This window comes from Hylaeus volcanicus, chromosome 1 (genome assembly GCF_026283585.1).
Source record: "Hylaeus volcanicus isolate JK05 chromosome 1, UHH_iyHylVolc1.0_haploid, whole genome shotgun sequence".
Classification (NCBI taxonomy): Eukaryota; Metazoa; Arthropoda; class Insecta; order Hymenoptera; family Colletidae; genus Hylaeus; species Hylaeus volcanicus.
The window spans coordinates 29,209,585-29,228,944 of NC_071976.1; the positions used below are offsets into that span (position 1 = coordinate 29,209,585).

Genomic DNA, 19,360 nt, shown 5'->3' on the forward strand with positions numbered 1-19,360 from the left:
GTGTGTGTGTGTGTGTGTGTGTGTGTGTGTGTGTGTGTGTGTGTGTGAACGCGCGCTTGTGCTCTGTATTCGAATACAGAGTGTGCCAGGGAAGAAATTCACATCGTGTCAGACTTGTGCGAATACAGAAGTAAGCACGTGTGTGTTTTATTTACGTTTTCTAAGCGTACTATGTTTAAGGGAGTACTATTGTTTTTTGTGATTAAAGAGTAGATTTTTTTGAGGAATATTTTTGTCGTTTAAGGTCTTTAATATATTTCTATTAAATTACATTTAAAGAATTTCAAAATTCATACGACTCTCGATAACAATTTGTTTCTATTTTATTAAATAGAATAATAGGACAACTACTTATGAAATAAAATGAATACGTACCTGTTATGCTGAAGAACAGGCAACTCGAAGGTCTTGTCTTTTACGTCGAAGGAGTCGGAAGTAACCAATCGATAGAACTGTAGAATTAAATTAATACAGAAATCAAATAAAATTCTTCGAACAAAAATTAACGAATATATCGTAATCGACAAGATTATACGTCCATTTCAAATTAACAAATAAAAAAATGGAAACGCAGTACAACATAAATTGCCTCTTCACAGGCTTCGTACTAAAAGATTGGAAGTTGTATTGTCCTGTTCGAGAAAGGATCAAGAGTTGCAATCGAAGTACCAATACGTACGCTTTAAATGCTTTAAGTATTTATTTAAACAAATCCCAACATTCCAAACATTGATAGTTGAATGTGTGTGTTCGTGTGTGTCTGTGTACGTGTGTTTACATGTACGTATGTATTTAATTCTGTATGTAAATGACGTTGAAGACGTCGCTGTTTCGCGCGTTAATTCATCGAGAATCTTAGAACTAACGAGATTCGTTCGAAACGAGCACACCCGTCGCTTGAAATCATTGTGTTCGCGATTCAAAAACGAAGGGAAAGGAAAGGAAACGCGTTGATCGAACGAATCGAGGATCCGTCGATGAATCGACAAATTTTCAACGACTTTCGAACATTTCACGCTTCTCACACATGCTTCCTCTTTCTTTCACTCTCTCTCTCTCTCTCTTATCTTTGGAAAATTCAAGCCATGCCGTGGTTCGACAAACGTCCCAAGACGATCGACCCTTTTTATCTTCTCTTAGGCGCTAAGACGCACGAATTCTTTTACGATGGCGAGCGTTCCTCGACTAAACTAAATTTATTAGTTAGGTTACTTACGGCTGGCCCCTCGCACGGGTTCTTTTTCTTCACAATCTCGCAACACTCAGACTCGCACGGATGCTTACAACGACTTTGTTCGCTTTAAACTCCTCTTTATCTTCTCCATCTCCTGTATCGACTTCAGTGGAACCTCTGTCATTCGAATTTTCCGCTGTTTGAACTGTCTGGGTTAGGTTATTCGATCGAAGCATGTTCTTATAAAGCAATGCCATTCGAAGCAGATTTTTCTCTCTTCGCATAAAAGTGTGCACATTGTCGAAAAAATAAAAACCTGCCTCGAACCGTTCTTGTCATTCGTGAACATTGTCACTGTCTGTCTCTACTTATCCAAAGAAAAGACCAATCCACCTGTATAAATCAAGGAATTTGTCTTTTCTTTCTTCGTCGAATACATTTCCGCACTAATTTTGTACAAAAGTAACAAATTATTTATATTACAACTAAAATTTCACAAAGTTTCCAAATAATTAAATAACTATATAAACGTAGAATTTTCCAACGCAGATTTAAAACAAGAAATCTTGTTACACAAAACTTTATTATGCAGACTTTTTTCCCTCCAATAAAGTTCTTTCTATGTAGGTCGGGTGTTACGAATTTTTGTTTCAGCTCGACAAGAGCCTAACGCTGTTTCCCCGTTCGGTAAAACGTAATCAAGGCTAACTGTTCGAGAAACAGAGAGAACAATGAACGGTTCCTCTGCACAGGAAAATTTGCCGACAGATGCGTGGCGTATGTATAGGTAACAAGAACGAGACACCGTGAAATTTACTGATTGGAAAATCCATTTACGTTCAAGAACTGATTTTACAATTCAATTTTCGTTTCACGCCCGTCGATGATCTGGCTTGAAACTGGCACGACGGAATAACAATGAGAGGGAGCACGTTTCGACTTGCAGCGATTCATTTTCGCGTTTGACTAATTGAAAACAATCGTTTATTCGAAAGTGTAAAGAGTTTCACTTACACAACAACTACGATGATCGATTTAGAAATAACCATAAAATTAATTTGTTTGGATCGAGATCAAATTGGAAAACATTTCCTGGCCAGTCAACAAATTATTTTTGTACACGGCATGTACACTCTTCGACTGTGTTCACCGTAAAAACGATCAGTAATACAACATGCATACACTGTAACTATATACACAATATAAACATTCAGTAATAATATTAATAATGATAGTAATGTATTATTATTAACATTCAATAATAATAATAATAATAATAATAATAATAAGAGTAATGTTTCTGGCCATTCAACAAACTATTCCTCTATACAATATATGCAATCTTTAACCATGTACACAATAAAAACGTTCAGTATTAATAACCATAATAATAATGTAATATTATTAACGTTCAATAATCTTAATAATGATATTCCTGGTCATTCTATAAATTTTTCTCCAATATATCGACATTTTACTCCACAATATCTCTGATAACCAATAATAATATTAATGACGGTTTGCAGCACCATCAACTTGTAATATCAAAATACATGCCTTGCAAGTTATTTGCAGAAAACAAAAATTCGGCCCGGTGAGGGTTAGAATACAGCGAAATAAATCTTACGAAGTATTTATACTAATAAAAATATGTCATAAAGTTTTCTATTGTCAATCGTAAAAATATAAAGAATGAAACATCCTGTCATTGCCATTCAAATCTGTCCAATATTTCATAGTAACAATTTAATTCTACCTCGGTAGATAATAAATACCTAAGACTTACACAAATTCAATAAAAATATGCAAATCTTAAATACATTCAGCTTTAAATAGAATAAATATGTATATGAGAAGGATAATTCAATCCTACTTTAGGGATTCCGTAAAACATCTGTGAAGTTTAAGAAACACTCCGGTAGAACGAAGTTTAAAAAATACTCCCATCAACCAAATACGGAAGTGTTATATCACAACAATTGTCACGGGACACTCACCCCTCACGATAATCGTCCTTGTAAGCATCCTCCAGGAAGAGAAGTAGAACAGAATTAGGATGGACCCGGACACTCTGCGCGTTCCAAGCGTCTCCCACATCGAGTACAATTTACAATTTATTTTGTCCATCGTTCCTCGTCCTCGCTGCCATCCTTCCCCATTCTCTCTCGCGTAAATCACTGTTCTCTCTCACGCACGCTCTCTCGCACGCTCACTGATCTAAGGACACGCGCGATTACACTGACAAGAACTTCGACGATTCACCAATTCATTAGCTAGCAGGCTCCGTCTTCCTTAACAAACCTGCGGTTTCGCTTGATCAGGTCCAAGTCCTAGGGATCGACATCCCCCTACCCCCCGTCCCCCGTTCCGCAGTCACGGGAGGCCAAAAGTCGAGGTCGGACCCTCCAATTCCTCGAATAATTCCACTTAGTGCTCCGACAAATCCGGATAAAGGAAGCCCGAGGAAGTCCAGGCTCCCCAGCGCGCGTTGTCTTTTGGGTTCCTGAGATTATATCAATCCCCTCGTTTCACGGCGTCGAGCGTCGCGACGACCTCCGCCGACGAATGAGCTTCTTGTACGGATTACCTGGCTCGATTATGATTGCTCTTTCATAAATAAATATGCGATTGCTGGCTCGAACGTGACTCCCCCTTTTCTGCTGATTTGCGAAACCATGAAATTATTTATTGTTTCGAGTAGACAAGCGTCTATGCGTACAGATAAAGGGACGATCATTTTGGAGCCTCGAAAAAACCGTTTGTTTTATATACATACTTATGTTATTTGTCTTTTTATATATATTAATTTGACGAATTCGATTCGTAACATTTTTAAATTCTAAAGAACAGTCTGAAACAAATGTATAACTAAATTTATTACATATAACATTTTTATTCAATAATCGATACCATTTTTCTCATGTAACATCTCGGGTTCTAAAAATAGCTTGAAAACAAAAAATTTAAACGTAACCTAATAACACGCTTTTTCGAGATTGCAAGATCATCGTTCTTTTATATATCAACAAAGAAGGAGAAGCGACCCTCCTTAAACAATCACATCCTTATACGGATACTCGACGAACCAAACTCTGCGCACTTGATATCCCATTTTCTACGAAACTTCCCCGTCCCACTGCCACCATCTTCGAAGGAAGAAGGTAAAGAGTCCTTCCGTCGAGGTTTTCTCAAATCCTCGTGTACTTTCACGGGGAAGTTTCCTGAAGGATCCCAATAGCTCGATAAGGTCAACATCCTCGATGTCGTTAATCCTGAAGAACTCGAGCAAGCGGCTAAGGACCTTCGAAACGGTCGTATCATCCCCACGATAACCGTCGAACTTACGAAACACTTGTGCGCGATTAACAATCGATAAAATCGTTGGCGAGAATCGTTTCCTCTACGGAGACGCTCCTGAGTGGGGGCTCGATCCTTTCCACGCAGTAAGAAATACTGGAAATAATTTTTAATCGAATTTCGCTACCCCATTTTAATCCATACAGTACCGCGCATCTCAATAGACCCGTTTTTCAAATAAATTCTACACTGGAAGAACACATAGGAAGATTGTTTGTACTTGATAGATTTTGCAATGAAATGTAGTACAATTCAATTGTAATATCGTATTATTGGCATTAACAGTTTCGCTTTAAAAGGAGTATTCATATTTGGTTCGACATTTAAGTTTTCTAGTAAAAATCGTATGAAACTTGAAATTTTGGGTAACGATTTTTTGAAATAGATTAAGTAGCAGACATTTATTATTGGGCCTATTTCAATGACACTACTGAATATCGAGCGTCTCGCACGGAATATCGAGTTCTCTCGAGACCACCGATTCATCCCCCTACTGGCAGGACTATTTGACCAATTGTTATCAATCGTTGCCACACGTGTCAATCTCCCGCTAAATCGCAGTCAACACAGTCCAAATCATTCTACGACCTCTCATTTCTCCTTGCTCCTCGTTCCGCTAACGATATAATCTCCAACTACGGATTCTCCCCGATAAAATTCTAAGAAACCACGAGTACAGGACCTGTACTCTTCGTGGATCCGACTACGCTCGAGTGTTCGTCGGGTGCACCGGTAGGCCAGCGCGCGTCTTCGTCGTAAACCCTTTTAAACAATGTCTCAAATCCATGGCACGTAACGATGCTAATAACTGGACGACGCTGTTCCAGCGTCTATCGACTTCTAATCCCCAAGAGCTCTCCCAACAGGGGTCGACTACTGCCAGCAGTAGCGACCTAGAGTCTAGAGTCTTCTTCAGACCGAGATCTCCTGAATCTGAACACGTTTCTTGGCGCTGCCCGGTGTGCCAGGCTGCCTGAGGATTCCTGGACAGGACAGAGCCACGTTGGGCGCTGGAGCCTTGGGGGGTGGCGGTGGTTCCGGGAGATTCTCGTCGTCGTTGTCATCGTCGCTGCTGTCCCCGTCGTCGTCGTCGTCGTCGTCGTCCATCCTGGCAGTGGTTGCGTCGACGCATGGCGACGGTGTACGTGTTCGCTGAACACAGGGACTCATGGTATACAACGGTGGCTCCAGTATCCTCTTGCCGCCTCCAGGTGGGGGCGAGCACTGAAATTCTTGCAGCTGCAGCTCTAACTCCTGCGCCAGTTTCGCCTTGTGAGGCGGCGGGCTCGAGGACGGAGAGTCCATTAGGTTCAACGAGGACAGCCTTTGCTTACCCGAGGACATCTCGATCCCTGAGCATCCAGCCTCCAAGAATTCCTCCTTCTTCTTGTCGCCGAACGCGGACGACAGACCGCCAGCGCCACCCGAGACGTTCCTGTCTCGCTGATGGTAAATCCCAGCGAAGATGAGGATGTTCAACAGCAACAGGAACACGCCCACCGCTATGGTGACCGTCAAGGCGGTGGTGTAACTCTGGTAGTGGCTAGAGGCCAGTTTCCTCAGAAGGTTGTTGGGTCCTGGGCCCAGATTCGGGTGCTGCAGCGTTTTAGAGGTGGTTGCCACCGTGGTAGCGACGGTCACGTTCGGTGTGCATTCGGTGGTCGATATCGAGGTGGATACCGACGACGGTTCCGTGGGCGAGGGCATGGGTAACGGAGGCGCCGGGAGCGGGAGCGCCATCGTCTGAGGACGCACCGCGCCTTCGTAAAGACTGGGACTATCGGCCAGGTGATGGTGACGCATACTGATCTCGTAACCGGGTCGATGGAGCTGGGGTAACAGATTCAACCACAGAGACATCTTGTGACCCCTGTAATGCGACCGCATTTCCGTGCTACGACCGGCCTCCAGGTAGAGCTGATTTATTGAATCGTACGAATCCCAGAACGGAGGGCTGGTCGGAAGCCCGTCGGATCCTGATGTCAGCGGACTGACGCCGTTAGGGTCCCTGAAACATCCCATGCACGAAACGTGCCGCGCTGTACGCGTGTGGGTGATACGGATTTCGAGGTGGAAATTGTGTTCGAGCCGATCGGTTTAGAGATAGAACTTGACGGACGATCGTAAATTCGCCCTGGCGTATTTGATATTTTTATTCTAGCAGCTGCAGGAGTTAGAGGACGTTTCTTTTCGGGTGGAAAGTTCGCGTTACTTGGGAGGTTATTGCTAACAAGAGATCCAATCGACGCGGAGGTGGATTTTAGTGTATACAGTTAAATGTGACATGGATTTTAAATAATTCTTTTTAAGTGAAACGTTGGTGTTATTTAAGAGATTATTCCTAGTAACGGTTGGAATCGAATCGGAGAATTTTAATGTCCTACATTCAGATATGACGTAGAATGTTTACTAACTACATAGACGTATAATTTTTCAAACGTGAACTAAAAAAGATAAACGTTTCTCTCGTGGTTCGTTATGCAGATGTGTTTCCAACAACCATGTTCCATTTAAACTGTACATATTCTACGTAGGTCGAGTGTTGTGAATTTTTGTTTCAGCTCGATGAGTGCCTAAGCAAACAAACGCTACGTCTGAGGATTTTAATATACATGGAGATGTAGCGTAGAACTTTGATCAGAAAGTTGTGCGGGATCGAAACAATAGAATCTTTCGAAAATAATATTCAAGGCAAACACTGTAATCTGCGATGAAACTTAATAATAATAATGTATAAATTATTATCCACGACGTTTACGTTAATCAATAAAATACGGAAAGTTACTTGCATGACTGACAAAGCGTAGAAAAATATTTCACTATCAGAATTTTGATCAAAAGCCAGACGTAATTCAACAAGTATGAACAGATACGACAAATATAATACTTTCTCCCCACAGAAAATCTCGAATGTCACCCAATCGTCAGGGCTGCAAACTAGGCAAACCGTTTAATTATTTCACGCTCGTCGTTGCTGGTTCATTGTTCGATTTGTATAGTCGACGAAGAACGAGGGACTTGAACGGAAATTGCGTTTCGAAATTGAGTTCACCGTGCAGCTTTCCCTGAACCAGCAGGTGCCCTGCGATATCACACGGATACGAGCGCAGTCATATCGCCGTGCATTGTATCCAGTCGCACACCTCGCCCAGTCAGAATTTTCCTTTCGTGGAAACGACTGGTTGTAAGAATAAAAAAAAAATATATATATATATATACGAGAAGACGAAAGAACCAAGACTGAAACATCGATTCCACCGGCTCGAAGGGAGGAAATCTGGGACGACGCGATACTCTAAGATAGAAGCCCATTCTCTGATTAAAGCAACTCGCAATCTACGGTCGTCGATCAAATCATTACAGGAAGCCAGAAGAAAAGATTTTCCTGTTTCAAGTCTTTGTAACGTAAAATGTGTTTGGTCGTTGATCACAGTTCTATGTTGTATAAAGATCTAATATAGAAGAGAAGAAAAACTAAGAAAGTGACTCGATTCGACCGAGTCCGAAACTTGGAATTACTGAAAATCAGTCACTGTAAGCTTCGACGAATTTAGTCGTTAATGGGAATATTATCGAATCAGTAATGTCAATACCAGGGATTAAAGTATCATTTTATATCAGACCGTGTTAATTATGCAGATATCAAACGGGATCGATACCTATATGATACCGCGTGCCACTGACAAAGTAAGTTGTTTAATATTAATGATTCTTGTCGCGATAAATTAATCATTAGCTGCTGATATCGCTAATCACACATTTATGCTTGACAAACTTCGTTTTTTTATGAATCGGTAACATGGAAATGAAATTATTTAAATATATGTGTCTTCGAAACTCGAACGAACTCGTTAAACTGTCCAACTTTATTCGTTTCACAAAGTTCCATTAAATCAAATCAAGAGAACGATGCCTTCTGGCGAGGTTAAATTAATTGGGTTTTAAATATTCCATCATGTTCTGAGAACGGTCATAAAATATTGCTTTATCAGAATGGTTTGAAAGTATTCGAAAAGAAAGTGAAATTTATTACTGTCAATAATATGTTCGTTATGACTTTGAAATATGATTATACTTTAGCTAAACATTAAAGAATATACTCGTATAGTAATTACGTCCAACATGTAATCGTATATTAATCAGCGCAAACGAGCACAGTTACTTTGAATTAAATCATAACTTAAGGGATTAACAAACGAACTTTCCACGTGTTGGAAGACCATTCGTCGCGAGGCCCTATCTGCAAATACCACGATCCTCCTGCGCAGCCTCGACATCTAAATGTAAAATAGATTTATCCCCAAAGCGCGGCCACAGGCCCGTCGTTATTTCCAGCTCAACAAGACGCGATAATCCCGAACTGGACGCACAGGGAAACCGAAGATTTAAATCGTATCTTTGAGTTTCCAAAGAGGCGAGGGGGCCAAACCGACGACCAGTCGGATATCGCGTTCGAAATGGCCGGAGGAACTATTTCGCTGGCAAATCCAATCTCCAAACGGTAGTCAAAGTTTCCAACTCCTCGCGAACAACGAGATCCACTGGAGAAAACCGTGTATAAAAACTGGAGACAAGAACAGTAGCGTCGCTAGGGATAGTGCCACGGTAACTCATTGTGTCCCAATGAAATTCTGTACCATATAGAGTCATAGGTAGAATGCTTTTTGGACTAATGGTACTCGTGAATCGTAATTCTCGTATGTCACTGATTGTAATTGCAATAGTAAAGATGCAAACAACTAGCCAAATTAAAATAGCACTTTTAAATTATTTATTACTCAAATGGTTCTGCTGAAACGCAGTGCAGAGACTGCGTCACCTAATCGTGACGTCACCCTCGCACCCCCTAGCGAGACCATCGTGGAAGAACACGGAAGTGAGACTCACCCTCGTTTCACGAAGTTCGCCACGTAGTGAACCAACAGTTTGGACAGGTTCTCGTCTGCCACAGTGTAGTTGACGGGAGCGGACAAAACGGAGACGATCTCTCCGCGGAGAAGAGGTATCCCCAGGAGGTAGGGGACCTCCTCGCCCCTCTGGCTCGGTCGATCGCCAAGCTGGAAATGGAGGAAGTAACCGCGGCCACCAGCGGCTGAATGCAGCAATGCGAGCCTCAGAAGCGGCGCTGCGACTTGACCGTCCCCCAGGAGGGACAACAGGCCCTCGCAAATGGCTGACGGACTCTGCTCGCCTCTCTCCCAGTCCGTGTACTCGTTACGGAGGGTCGAGTAGATCTCGTGAAGGTGGTAACGATAGGTGTTTCGCACGTAAGTGCGGAGAATACGATCCCTCCTGGTCTCGTTCAAGCCGTTCTGCAATCACACCCAGCGGGCGATTTTCCTGTTAGCCTCTCGAGTTGTCACCAGCGAACGACCACCGTGAAAATTCGGTATCGTTCGATAGGCAACGGTGTGCTTTTTCTTTTTCTACCTTTTCGATTCGATACTACTCCCTCCCCTCTGTAGAGTGGGTGAAAAGTCTGAATTCGATCGGGGAAATTGGCTGTGGGAAAAGTTGGGAAAAGATGGAGGTTAGAGGGAAATTTTTATTTTATTATCGGTGGTATTAAATCTAGTATTAAATCTAGCGAATTGACGTTAAATGTAAAAATACGTAATCCATGTTTTACAGATAATTACATTGAAATCTGTTAACCTACATCACGATGGATTCATTGTTGCATTTTTAGAAATATTTCTCCAATAAATTTGCAAAATAAAGTCTCGTTAATAATTGAATTCTAGCAGCACCATAGTAATTGAACTCCACTCGCCCGTATTACCTCAGCTAGCACACCTTGATTAGATCCTGCTAGTTGAAGATCTTTTGATCGTTACTATTAATTAGTGGAAATTAATTTCAAAGCGGAACCGGTCCCATTTCGAGCCATAACTGCGCAGATGCATGTAAATGGAACGATTCAGGTAATTTCGTGTACCACGAAACGTCCGATCATTATCAAATTGTCAAGGAGCTGCGGAAATACGCTTTACAAGGTGGCCACATACCGTGACCATCGGATTGTCGATAATGTCCGGCGCGATCGGTGGGCACGTTTTGCAGCACTGAATCTGGTAATTAGTAATTTATTGGGTTCGTGTCAATTATCAACGCGCCGGATGCGTGTGGACTGTTCGCGTCTCGTTAAATTCGCTACCTCGATTAAAAATAATTCAGCCCAATTTGAAGAACATCGTTACGCTCGCTCGTATCGATGTTCCGATTCGTGGAATTAAAGTGCGTGGAATTAATTTTTTCGCGATACGATGGAAACAACCGAGAGTGGAATCGTGCGTGAGAAAACAAAGGAATGTTTAGCGATTACCGTTTTTGAAGGAGGGGGGATCATATCGATTATGATTTAAGAACGTGTTTGCGTTAACTTTTTGCGGGACAGGATTTCAGATAATCAAATAGGCTCAATTCTAAACCAAAAATACCAACCCAACCCTCTCGATCATATCACGAAGCACGAACTGGGAAGCTCGCAAGTCTCCCTGAGCTGAATAAGTTACATGAAATCCAAAGGCAGGGAAGAGAGTGAGGTAAACGCTGTTCGCCGTTAACTAACCGTGACTCATCTGACCTACTTGCGACTGTTCCCTTACCTGTATGTCGTCGTCGGTGAGATTTACCCAAGCTTCCTCCGACGTTAATCCGAGCAGCAGGTCCCGATCGCCGAAGCCAGCGAACTCTGTCCCAGGACCAGGCACCAGGGGCATCAGACCCGACGAGGCAGCGGTCGGCTGGAAATTCTTCGCAGAAGAGAACAAAGGTCGCCAATCGAAACTCACCAGTCGATGAATCGAATCCCCTCCCGCCCACCCGCGACCGTTCGTCGCGCAATTAAGTAAACGCGGGAAGAAGTTGAGGAACTATCGATTCCGTAGCGAGGCTCCAATTGCGAAACTTGCAGTAATTGCAATTACAGTGTATACTTTATGGCTTTTAATTAAAAGTTCCCCGACAAGCAATTCTGCTCGCCGATACTCTCGATCGGTTTTCAGAAAAAGACACACCCGTTCGACGATGGAAGCATGATTAACGGCAACTACGGTCCGTGGGAGAGCCCAGGACTTAATACCGGGATAGCGAGACCGCGTCCATAGAGATCCAGCCCGGCTCGACGTCTGTCACTCGGTTGTCGGGTCAATTAGCAAACTCATCGTTTACCAACGGTTTGGTACACCATTCCGACGAAGTAACGTCTAACGGGTCTCTGTGACGCGCCATTCGAAAATATCGAGTCTTCTGAATTTACCAGAGACTGACCGTTTCGGACCAATGTCAATTTTTCATCCTTTGCACTCGGTGGCATTTTGTTGAAAAAAGGGGAAAATGAGAATTGTAGAAATGGTGTTTATAAAGGGCACTTTTGGTAGCATGGAGTTTGTTGGAATGATACCTGGTTATTGGAAATCTTTGGATATTTATTGGCAAAAGTTAGGAAAGGATGGACATTTGAGGGCAAAGGGTGAAAAATTCATACCGAATGAGGACATTTTTTCCTGTTATATTACTCTTAACACTCGAAAATCAGTAGGAATCAATGAGGATAAGAATAAATCAGAAGAGGCTGCGAGGATCTCAGGTACCTGATTGACCGGTTGAGGCATGACCGCTCCATCCATGAAGGGTGCAAACCCAGAAGTGAATCTTGGTGGATCCAACTGCACCGCGAAAAGTTCCTCCAGGTTCCTCAAACGAAGGCACGGCGCGATATCATCTGTCTCGACGTCTCCAGGACATCCAGTCTGATCGGAGACGCGACGCTTCACCGCCAACGGATCTCGTTGAACAGCCCAGGGTGACAGGGCCGAGCCACCCAGTAAAACTACCCTCTCGACTAAATCTGTAACGCAAAAAAAATTATTTCAAGCATGTGGAGGATTTGTATTATAATGCACTTTAACTCACAAAAATGCAATATATGTGCATCGATAAAACTGTACAAAAGAGTAAAAAATAAGTCAAAATTAATAAGATGTATTATTATTACAAGAAATATAGATAAATAAGAAAGTTCAAAAATCATTTTTGCGAGCCTCTTTCTCAATTTCTATTTTGAAGAGGGCGAAAACGATCGCTTTACACGCGTAAGGGTGTATCTACATATATGTCGTGTTATTTCCAGTCAAAAGTCATAAAGAATTTATTTCGAACACTTGGTATCTCCGACAGTTTTAAACATAGCATCGGAGGGGTGAAACTTCGGAAAGCAGTTTCACCCTTTAAACTTTCGTTCGCCCGTTTCACCCGTTAAACTATAAATAAATACATGTCAGGTATTTCTGTCTGCTGTTCTAGTCTGCATAGCTTTGTCAAAATCAACTACTGACACGAGACATAACAGAAATATTTCGTCCAATAAATCGTATCAAAAAACATAAATTTAAAATCAACATAATTTCAAAATAATTCAAATAAAATCTGGCGACTCTGTCCAATTTCGGTATAGGGGTGGGTACATCTTAGGTTTATATCTTCTATAAAAATTAGAATTTTATTGAAAGTATATACTTTAAATATACGTATGAAACGTTTATATTGAACGTTTAGTATCGTCAGAATAAACGACATCGGCTTCCCTCGCAGAGGTAGAATTGTAACCCTCCCGAGCATAATCTTCGAATAGCGAATTGCCACGGTGGTTTTCGCAAGAGGTGCAAGAATTTTCGACTCGTCACCTTGGGAGTAGACCGCTCTTCGGTCGAGAGGGGCTGGCATTAGGGGTGCCGAATCCTACCAGAAACGTAAGAGGCTAAAACGTATTGTGGAAAGGCATTAAGGACGACATGAGGTGGGTTCGTTAGCGGAATGGTGGTGCAATCTAGAAACGCGGTGCAAGGTGCGAGTCTTTCCCCCTTGCGCTTCCGTATCCACCCCTCCAGCCCCGCTGGTTGCACCCTTCGTTCCCTGTCGGTGGGGTTAGAGAAGGCTACACTCGAGGAAGCTTGTTACGGTCTCTAGTGGCCGTCGACAACGGAGACGGTGATGACACCGTCGTCCTCGAGGAATATCCCCTCGACTGCTCCCCACGCATGTGAGATATATTCCTGACACCTTTGACTCCAGGCTGCGATAGCCGTCAGACGCGATACGCGAGACGTGTCGTGGGATTGCTGAAGGCAAAACTAATTCGAAATATTGCAAATCGGTGGTGGTCGTCTAGAAATAGGAGACTTTATTTTATTTCAGTGATAGATCATTAATGCGACGTATACTCCTATAAATATGTGGACACTGACCACTTTCAATGAATAATTAACACATTCGCGACCGTTTTTCTTTGATACGCTATATATTTACAACATTGATATTTCAAAACATATTTTGTAATTTTTATATTCGCCCTAACGATACAAATTTGCGATATCCACCGCGAATGTGTTAATATTCATTGTAAGTTGGAGTATTTCAAGTTGAATTGCGTAAGGAAGAGAGGTCTCGTTACCTTTTGCCATGGGTGAGACGGCTAAAAAATTGGCGAGCGCGGCCCCTGTTCCGTGGCCAAAAAGTGTCAGTCGATCGGGGTCGCCGCCAAAAGCGCCAAGATTCTCGTGCAGCCAATGAAGACCTGCCACTAGATCCATCAAGCCGTAATTTCCTTGCGCGTTCCCCTTCGGCCCGGTTTTAAGAAAGCCTGCAAGCAATTTATACGCATTAGTACGTGTCCCGCTGGAATCCCAGGCAAATTGCCACCGTTTGTTCGTACGCTGAATTAAACAATTGCCTCTCTTAAAACACAGGATTTACGGCTTGCCATAAAACGAGCCAGGGGCAATCTCTCGCGAGCCATAATTCAAAAGCTTCCATCGCTGAATTAAAACCAAACACATCGGAAACACCTATATCTTTTCGCATTCATGCGCGTTCGACGAGCGACAATAAACTGGCGATTAGTAACGGATCTATCCAGTGCGTAAGGTTGAGAAAAGAAAGGCTTAAGAAAATATTTTAAAGAACCGCAACACCGATTTCTAATGAAACGCAAAATCTTTGCTGTTCCCAAAGGTAAGAAGCGCCCCAAAGTAAATAAATTTGCCGCGGATCGAGGCGGAACGGGAGTCATTTCGATGCCACGCTCAACAATACACAAAGACTAGATGGCCGTCGTTTTAATTCGAATCGCTGGACCCTGGGGAGACGATTAATCCTGAAGTTCATGAATGCGAAGTGCCTTATTGCGGGGCATAAAGCGATCCTTTATACTTTTTCACGCGGCCACGCGAATCTTTTACGAGTGACTTGGAATAAACCCGTGCTCTTTCGCGTTCGATTGTTCTTGGAATTGTTACGACGCCGCAGTCAAACGATGGTCCCGAGCCTTTACTTTTTGCCCAACGATGCAGTATTTCTGAAAATAAACACTCCTCCACTCGAGCGTTTATTTTCAGACCAAAAACAAACTCGTGTAAGAATAAATTAAATGTACAGTCGAAACCCCCCCATTACTTGGTGTCTGACCATTAACGACCATTGCCACTTGCACCGTGAAAGAATCAAAATTGCGAATTAAATTCCACACACGAATTTCTTATCTGATTTTCAGTCAGCTAGTGATTTATTGTTAATTTTTAACAATGCATTAATTATTCCCTGAATTATAAACTTTTGCACTCGAAGTAGCGTTCGAATGTTAAGTAATCGAGTTAGTCGGTAATTAAAGGAGAGAAAAGGCTTAGTCTCGGTAACAAATTAGAGTTCTGCAGCGAACAGATTCTTTACGAGCAAGCTGTACGCTATATTTCCAGCATCTAAGGGGTTTAAAGGCTCAATTCTTCGTCTCTTCTTAGTCGTACTTCCTGTTCTTTGGTGTCGTCGCGAGGAAACCTTTATCGAGAAAATAGACTGCATTTGGTCAAACGAGTTTCCCGTAATACGATTCTCCTCTTCGATGACGATAAATAGCGAACGATTTTATCTTTCTCTTTGCCAATGTACCTCTTAATCCCTCACTTGTCCTGTTTGGATATAACTAGATTACATAGAGCCCATTGTGTTTAGCAAAAGTTCAGTTTCATTTCTGGTACGTTATAACCAAATCGTAGAATATTGTAACTGTACTGCAGAGATTATTATCATTTGCGACTTCGATACTGTATTGGAGACTTTTATATCGATAGAACTTTTGGATTTCTGATTTTAAATTAATTTCATAACTGTAATTATTAATTGTACATTTAGTTTAATTTTAATTTTAACTTTAAATAAGTATCTAATTTTTAGTATTTCGAATACAAATTGTACAGTTCATACGCGAAATGTAACAAATTCTGAAAGCTAACACAATTTAATATTCTAAAATGAATTATTCTCATCATTAAACCTCGCTATATTAATTCTTCTACTATTTATTCCGTTCAATGAAAATTCCAAAACCGTCTGCGTGACGATTTATTCGCGTGGATTTATATCGTTCGATTTCCCAACTCATGTATCCAATTTTATTAGTCGTGTTTCAAACTTCAATACTAGTGCCTACAGAACGTGACAAGAAAACGAGAATTCACCAGGGGTAGTTTCTACCCGAGTCAATTGTTCGAATTTTCCTTTCAGCAAGAACAACTTCTCACCGAGATTTACTGCCGGCTGTGATTTACGCTTTGACTGTGCAATCAATTCGAATTCCAATCGGCTGGTGTTTCGAGCACTTGGATGGTTTCGTCGGAACAATCTGTTTTACATATCTTGCCAATCTTTTAACTTCAAAGAAAAACTTGAACGAACTCGGGGCCATACAAACGGTCAAGCATTAAAGATTCGATACAAAGGAAAATACTTTCGCGCACCTGTGCGCACGTTGGAGCCACCATAGTGGACGTATAAATACATACGGGTGAAAATTTCGCAAGAAACGTGGCGGCAATAGGGATGAAAAACGGGTCGGAAAAGAACCAGGAAGAAATCGAATCGAGCGACCGCTGGCATATCGGAATACGCCGCGGGTGCATTGCTTCGCTTCGACGACGGCAAACGAAACGCACGAGACGGCTTCCATTCAAACAAAGGGTGAGCGACGAAACAAGCCCCGCTGGAAAACTGTGTTACTGTAGGCGGTGCGTGCCGGGGATGCTCGGAAATGATACCTCGATCCTTCACCGACTTCCTGTTCACACCGTACAATTTTTCTACAACGCTTTTCACGCTCTTTTACTGCCGCGATAAGTGAATCAACGGAATAATATACAGAGTGTTCGCCCGTTATCAGCGAGCGTAGTCTTTCCTGCATTTCAATTGTCTGCGAGTGGAATAAATGGTGAAGGGAACTGTTTCGCGCTGCTTTTTCTGGAAGAATTTTTACAAAGACGCGAGAGCAGACTGTAAGGATTTCTAAAACTTAGGGTTCAGATAGAGAAAAATTACCGAAAATTCCGTATCCTATGTTGTAAATATGTAGCGTGTAAAATAAATAGATTTTCATAATTTTGTCATAACCAGCAACAAAATTTGAAATAACGTGAATTCACGTCAGCAGTCGGGAATGTATTAACGTGTGATCTCATACATGTCAATAAATCCTAGTTCTACACATATATTGTTAACGATATGTTAAGCGGATAAATCCTTCTTTTGAGATTTGAAAGCTTCAACAAAAAAAAAAAAAAGTGTATCATTTTCCTACGAAACCTTGGCTCCCCAGACCTAATCCATCGAGCACAACGAAGACAGGCGCAGAAAATCCCACGCACGAAATCCTTGGTGGAAAAAAAGGTTCCCGTTTCGTAAAATTACCGCATCCATTTGCTCTAAGAGAACCCGAAAAAAGGGGGAGATTTCAAAGGAAAGAATGACACGGTTCCCAGTACTTTCCAATTCTCCTGCTTAGCGTTACATTCCCAGGCTGCTTTTCCGCAAAAATGCGACAGCGCAATATTTAAAATTTCTCCGCGACGATCGCCCCAGGGTATTCGAATGGATACTCGAGCGAATTGTGCACATGCACGGCCTCCCCCCGAAAACCACGAAACAGGAGCTGACGCGAACCACCCGCGCATTGTGCCGCGGAAAACGGGTTGGCCTGAATGGAGGACACGGAGAACGTTGCCGCTCGATTTACTCTGAATTTATAGCGCGTCTATCTCTACATCGCGTTAATGCCGCGATATCGCGCCGCTGCGATAGGTCAATTACGTTCGACCACAGACAAAGAAGTGACAACGAGAACGACCTTTTGAACCTTGCCCCTGCCTTCGTCGCTTTTCATCCAGCCTATCAATTTTGATCGCTTCCCCTGTCCAGTGACGCGAAAATTCGAACGCTGTGCTCGGAAATTACGAAACAGTGGCTGAAATTATTTTTTCGAAACCGCGAACGCCGGTTCTGGTTGAAAAAAATAAAAATGGATATTACGATGGACTACAGACAAAGCATTGTACCAAAGTCTCGTGCAGACAGACATAGTGGCGATAGAAAGTAATATTATTTTAGAATCAGCGACCCCACAAACTTTTGGTGGGCTCGATACTGATACTCACATGCCTGGATCCGAAAATTAACTACTAATAGTAGAAATTTTGTTCATCGTTATTATACTCTAAAGGAAGACATATATATTTCAAGAACCTATGATAAATGAAAACCTTTAATAAATCTAGTTTGATAAATATGTACCTTTGACCTTTCATTAAAAAACAGAACTACTAAAGCCACTGAATATCAAGTCCCATTCGCAGCACACAAAGGCGCTCTATCTTGGACGCGAGTATTATTAAACGCAGCTAACGAATCAGGAGAGAATAATTTCTCGCAAAGTTCGGCACGGATCGACGTACCATGGAAATATCGTTGACGTCGTTCATGTTGGACGGTGAATTAGAATGGAAACCGCAGATCAGCTGACTCGCACAGACGCAAATGGTTCCTAGCCGCAGATGAAATCGAGCCTGAGCGTAATTTCGCGCGCGGAATGTTTCAACAGAGCAGACGACACAAGTGACGATCCCCTTGTTTCCCGTCCTCTGGCAACCCGATACCGATAGCGGCCCCTATTCAACCCACGCCCGCTGATTACTCTTTTATTCCAGCAACTTCGCATTTAAAACAAAAACCACCGACGTCGAGCAGGGGGCCAGGGGATGGAAATTGTGGTTCTCGAACGAAAGTGCGCTCATTTTTTTGCGGCCACGCGATTCAAGTCGAGGGAAAAATGGGATAAAACGAAGAAACAGCCTCCAGAAGGGGAGTGAAAAGTTATTGTCACCGCGGGGAAAACCGTGGGTCGATTTTCCTACGAGAGAACTTTGATTCCAGAGGGCGAAAGGTTGAAACGAAATCCGCAAAGGGAAGGCGTGGCGACGGTTAATGTTGCTTACGGTTCGCGTGACTCGAATCGGAAAAACAACTTTCCGCGGAAAGATACGAAGGAGCGGAAGTTGGGAATATTTCAGCGCGGTGGAAAGTGCACAGGGTTGGACAAACAGAACGATTATCGTTATGTTGGACCGACGAAACGGTTACTGGCTGCAGGTGTGAAGAAACGTACAATCCGGTTCTATTATTCGGGTTGAATATCGTAGCATCCACGTGAATAAATAAATCTGTAGGAGTTGTGAGTATTTGTGCAATTTTCTCTCGCGCGATTTTTTTTATGATTTTGAGCTTGTTTAATGGTGCCAAAGGCGAAACGTGTGTTTGGCGAGAACGGGTCGATATGTTCGTTGATTTTATTCGCGAGGATTTATTTGTTTGAGCTCCCTTAGAAAAAAAAAAAAATGTAGAAATTGAATGTTTAAGCTAGAAATGTTCTATAAATCATAAACAGTGCACCACAAATGGTCTCGTGATAGTTAATAATCAAGTTTAATAATAGAAACAGAATCACAAGAA

General features: G+C 42.3%; 1 protein-coding gene across 3 annotated transcripts in view; it reads right to left on the minus strand.

Annotated features, from left to right (window-relative positions):
• Nucleotides 1–676: 676 nt before the first annotated feature.
• Nucleotides 677–19,360, minus strand: part of LOC128884635 (neuroligin-1-like) — a 48,091-nt gene continuing 29,407 nt past the window's right edge. For all 3 annotated transcript variants that reach the window (XM_054138140.1, XM_054138139.1, XM_054138141.1), the window contains exons 4-8: nt 13,986–14,174; nt 12,127–12,383; nt 11,140–11,286; nt 9,419–9,843; nt 677–6,539 (exon numbers count right to left, since the gene is read on the minus strand). In XM_054138140.1, the coding sequence (XP_053994115.1) occupies nt 5,444–6,539; nt 9,419–9,843; nt 11,140–11,286; nt 12,127–12,383; nt 13,986–14,174 (2,114 nt within the window). In that variant the 3' untranslated portion in view covers nt 677–5,443. The remainder of the gene's footprint in view (nt 6,540–9,418; nt 9,844–11,139; nt 11,287–12,126; nt 12,384–13,985; nt 14,175–19,360) is intronic.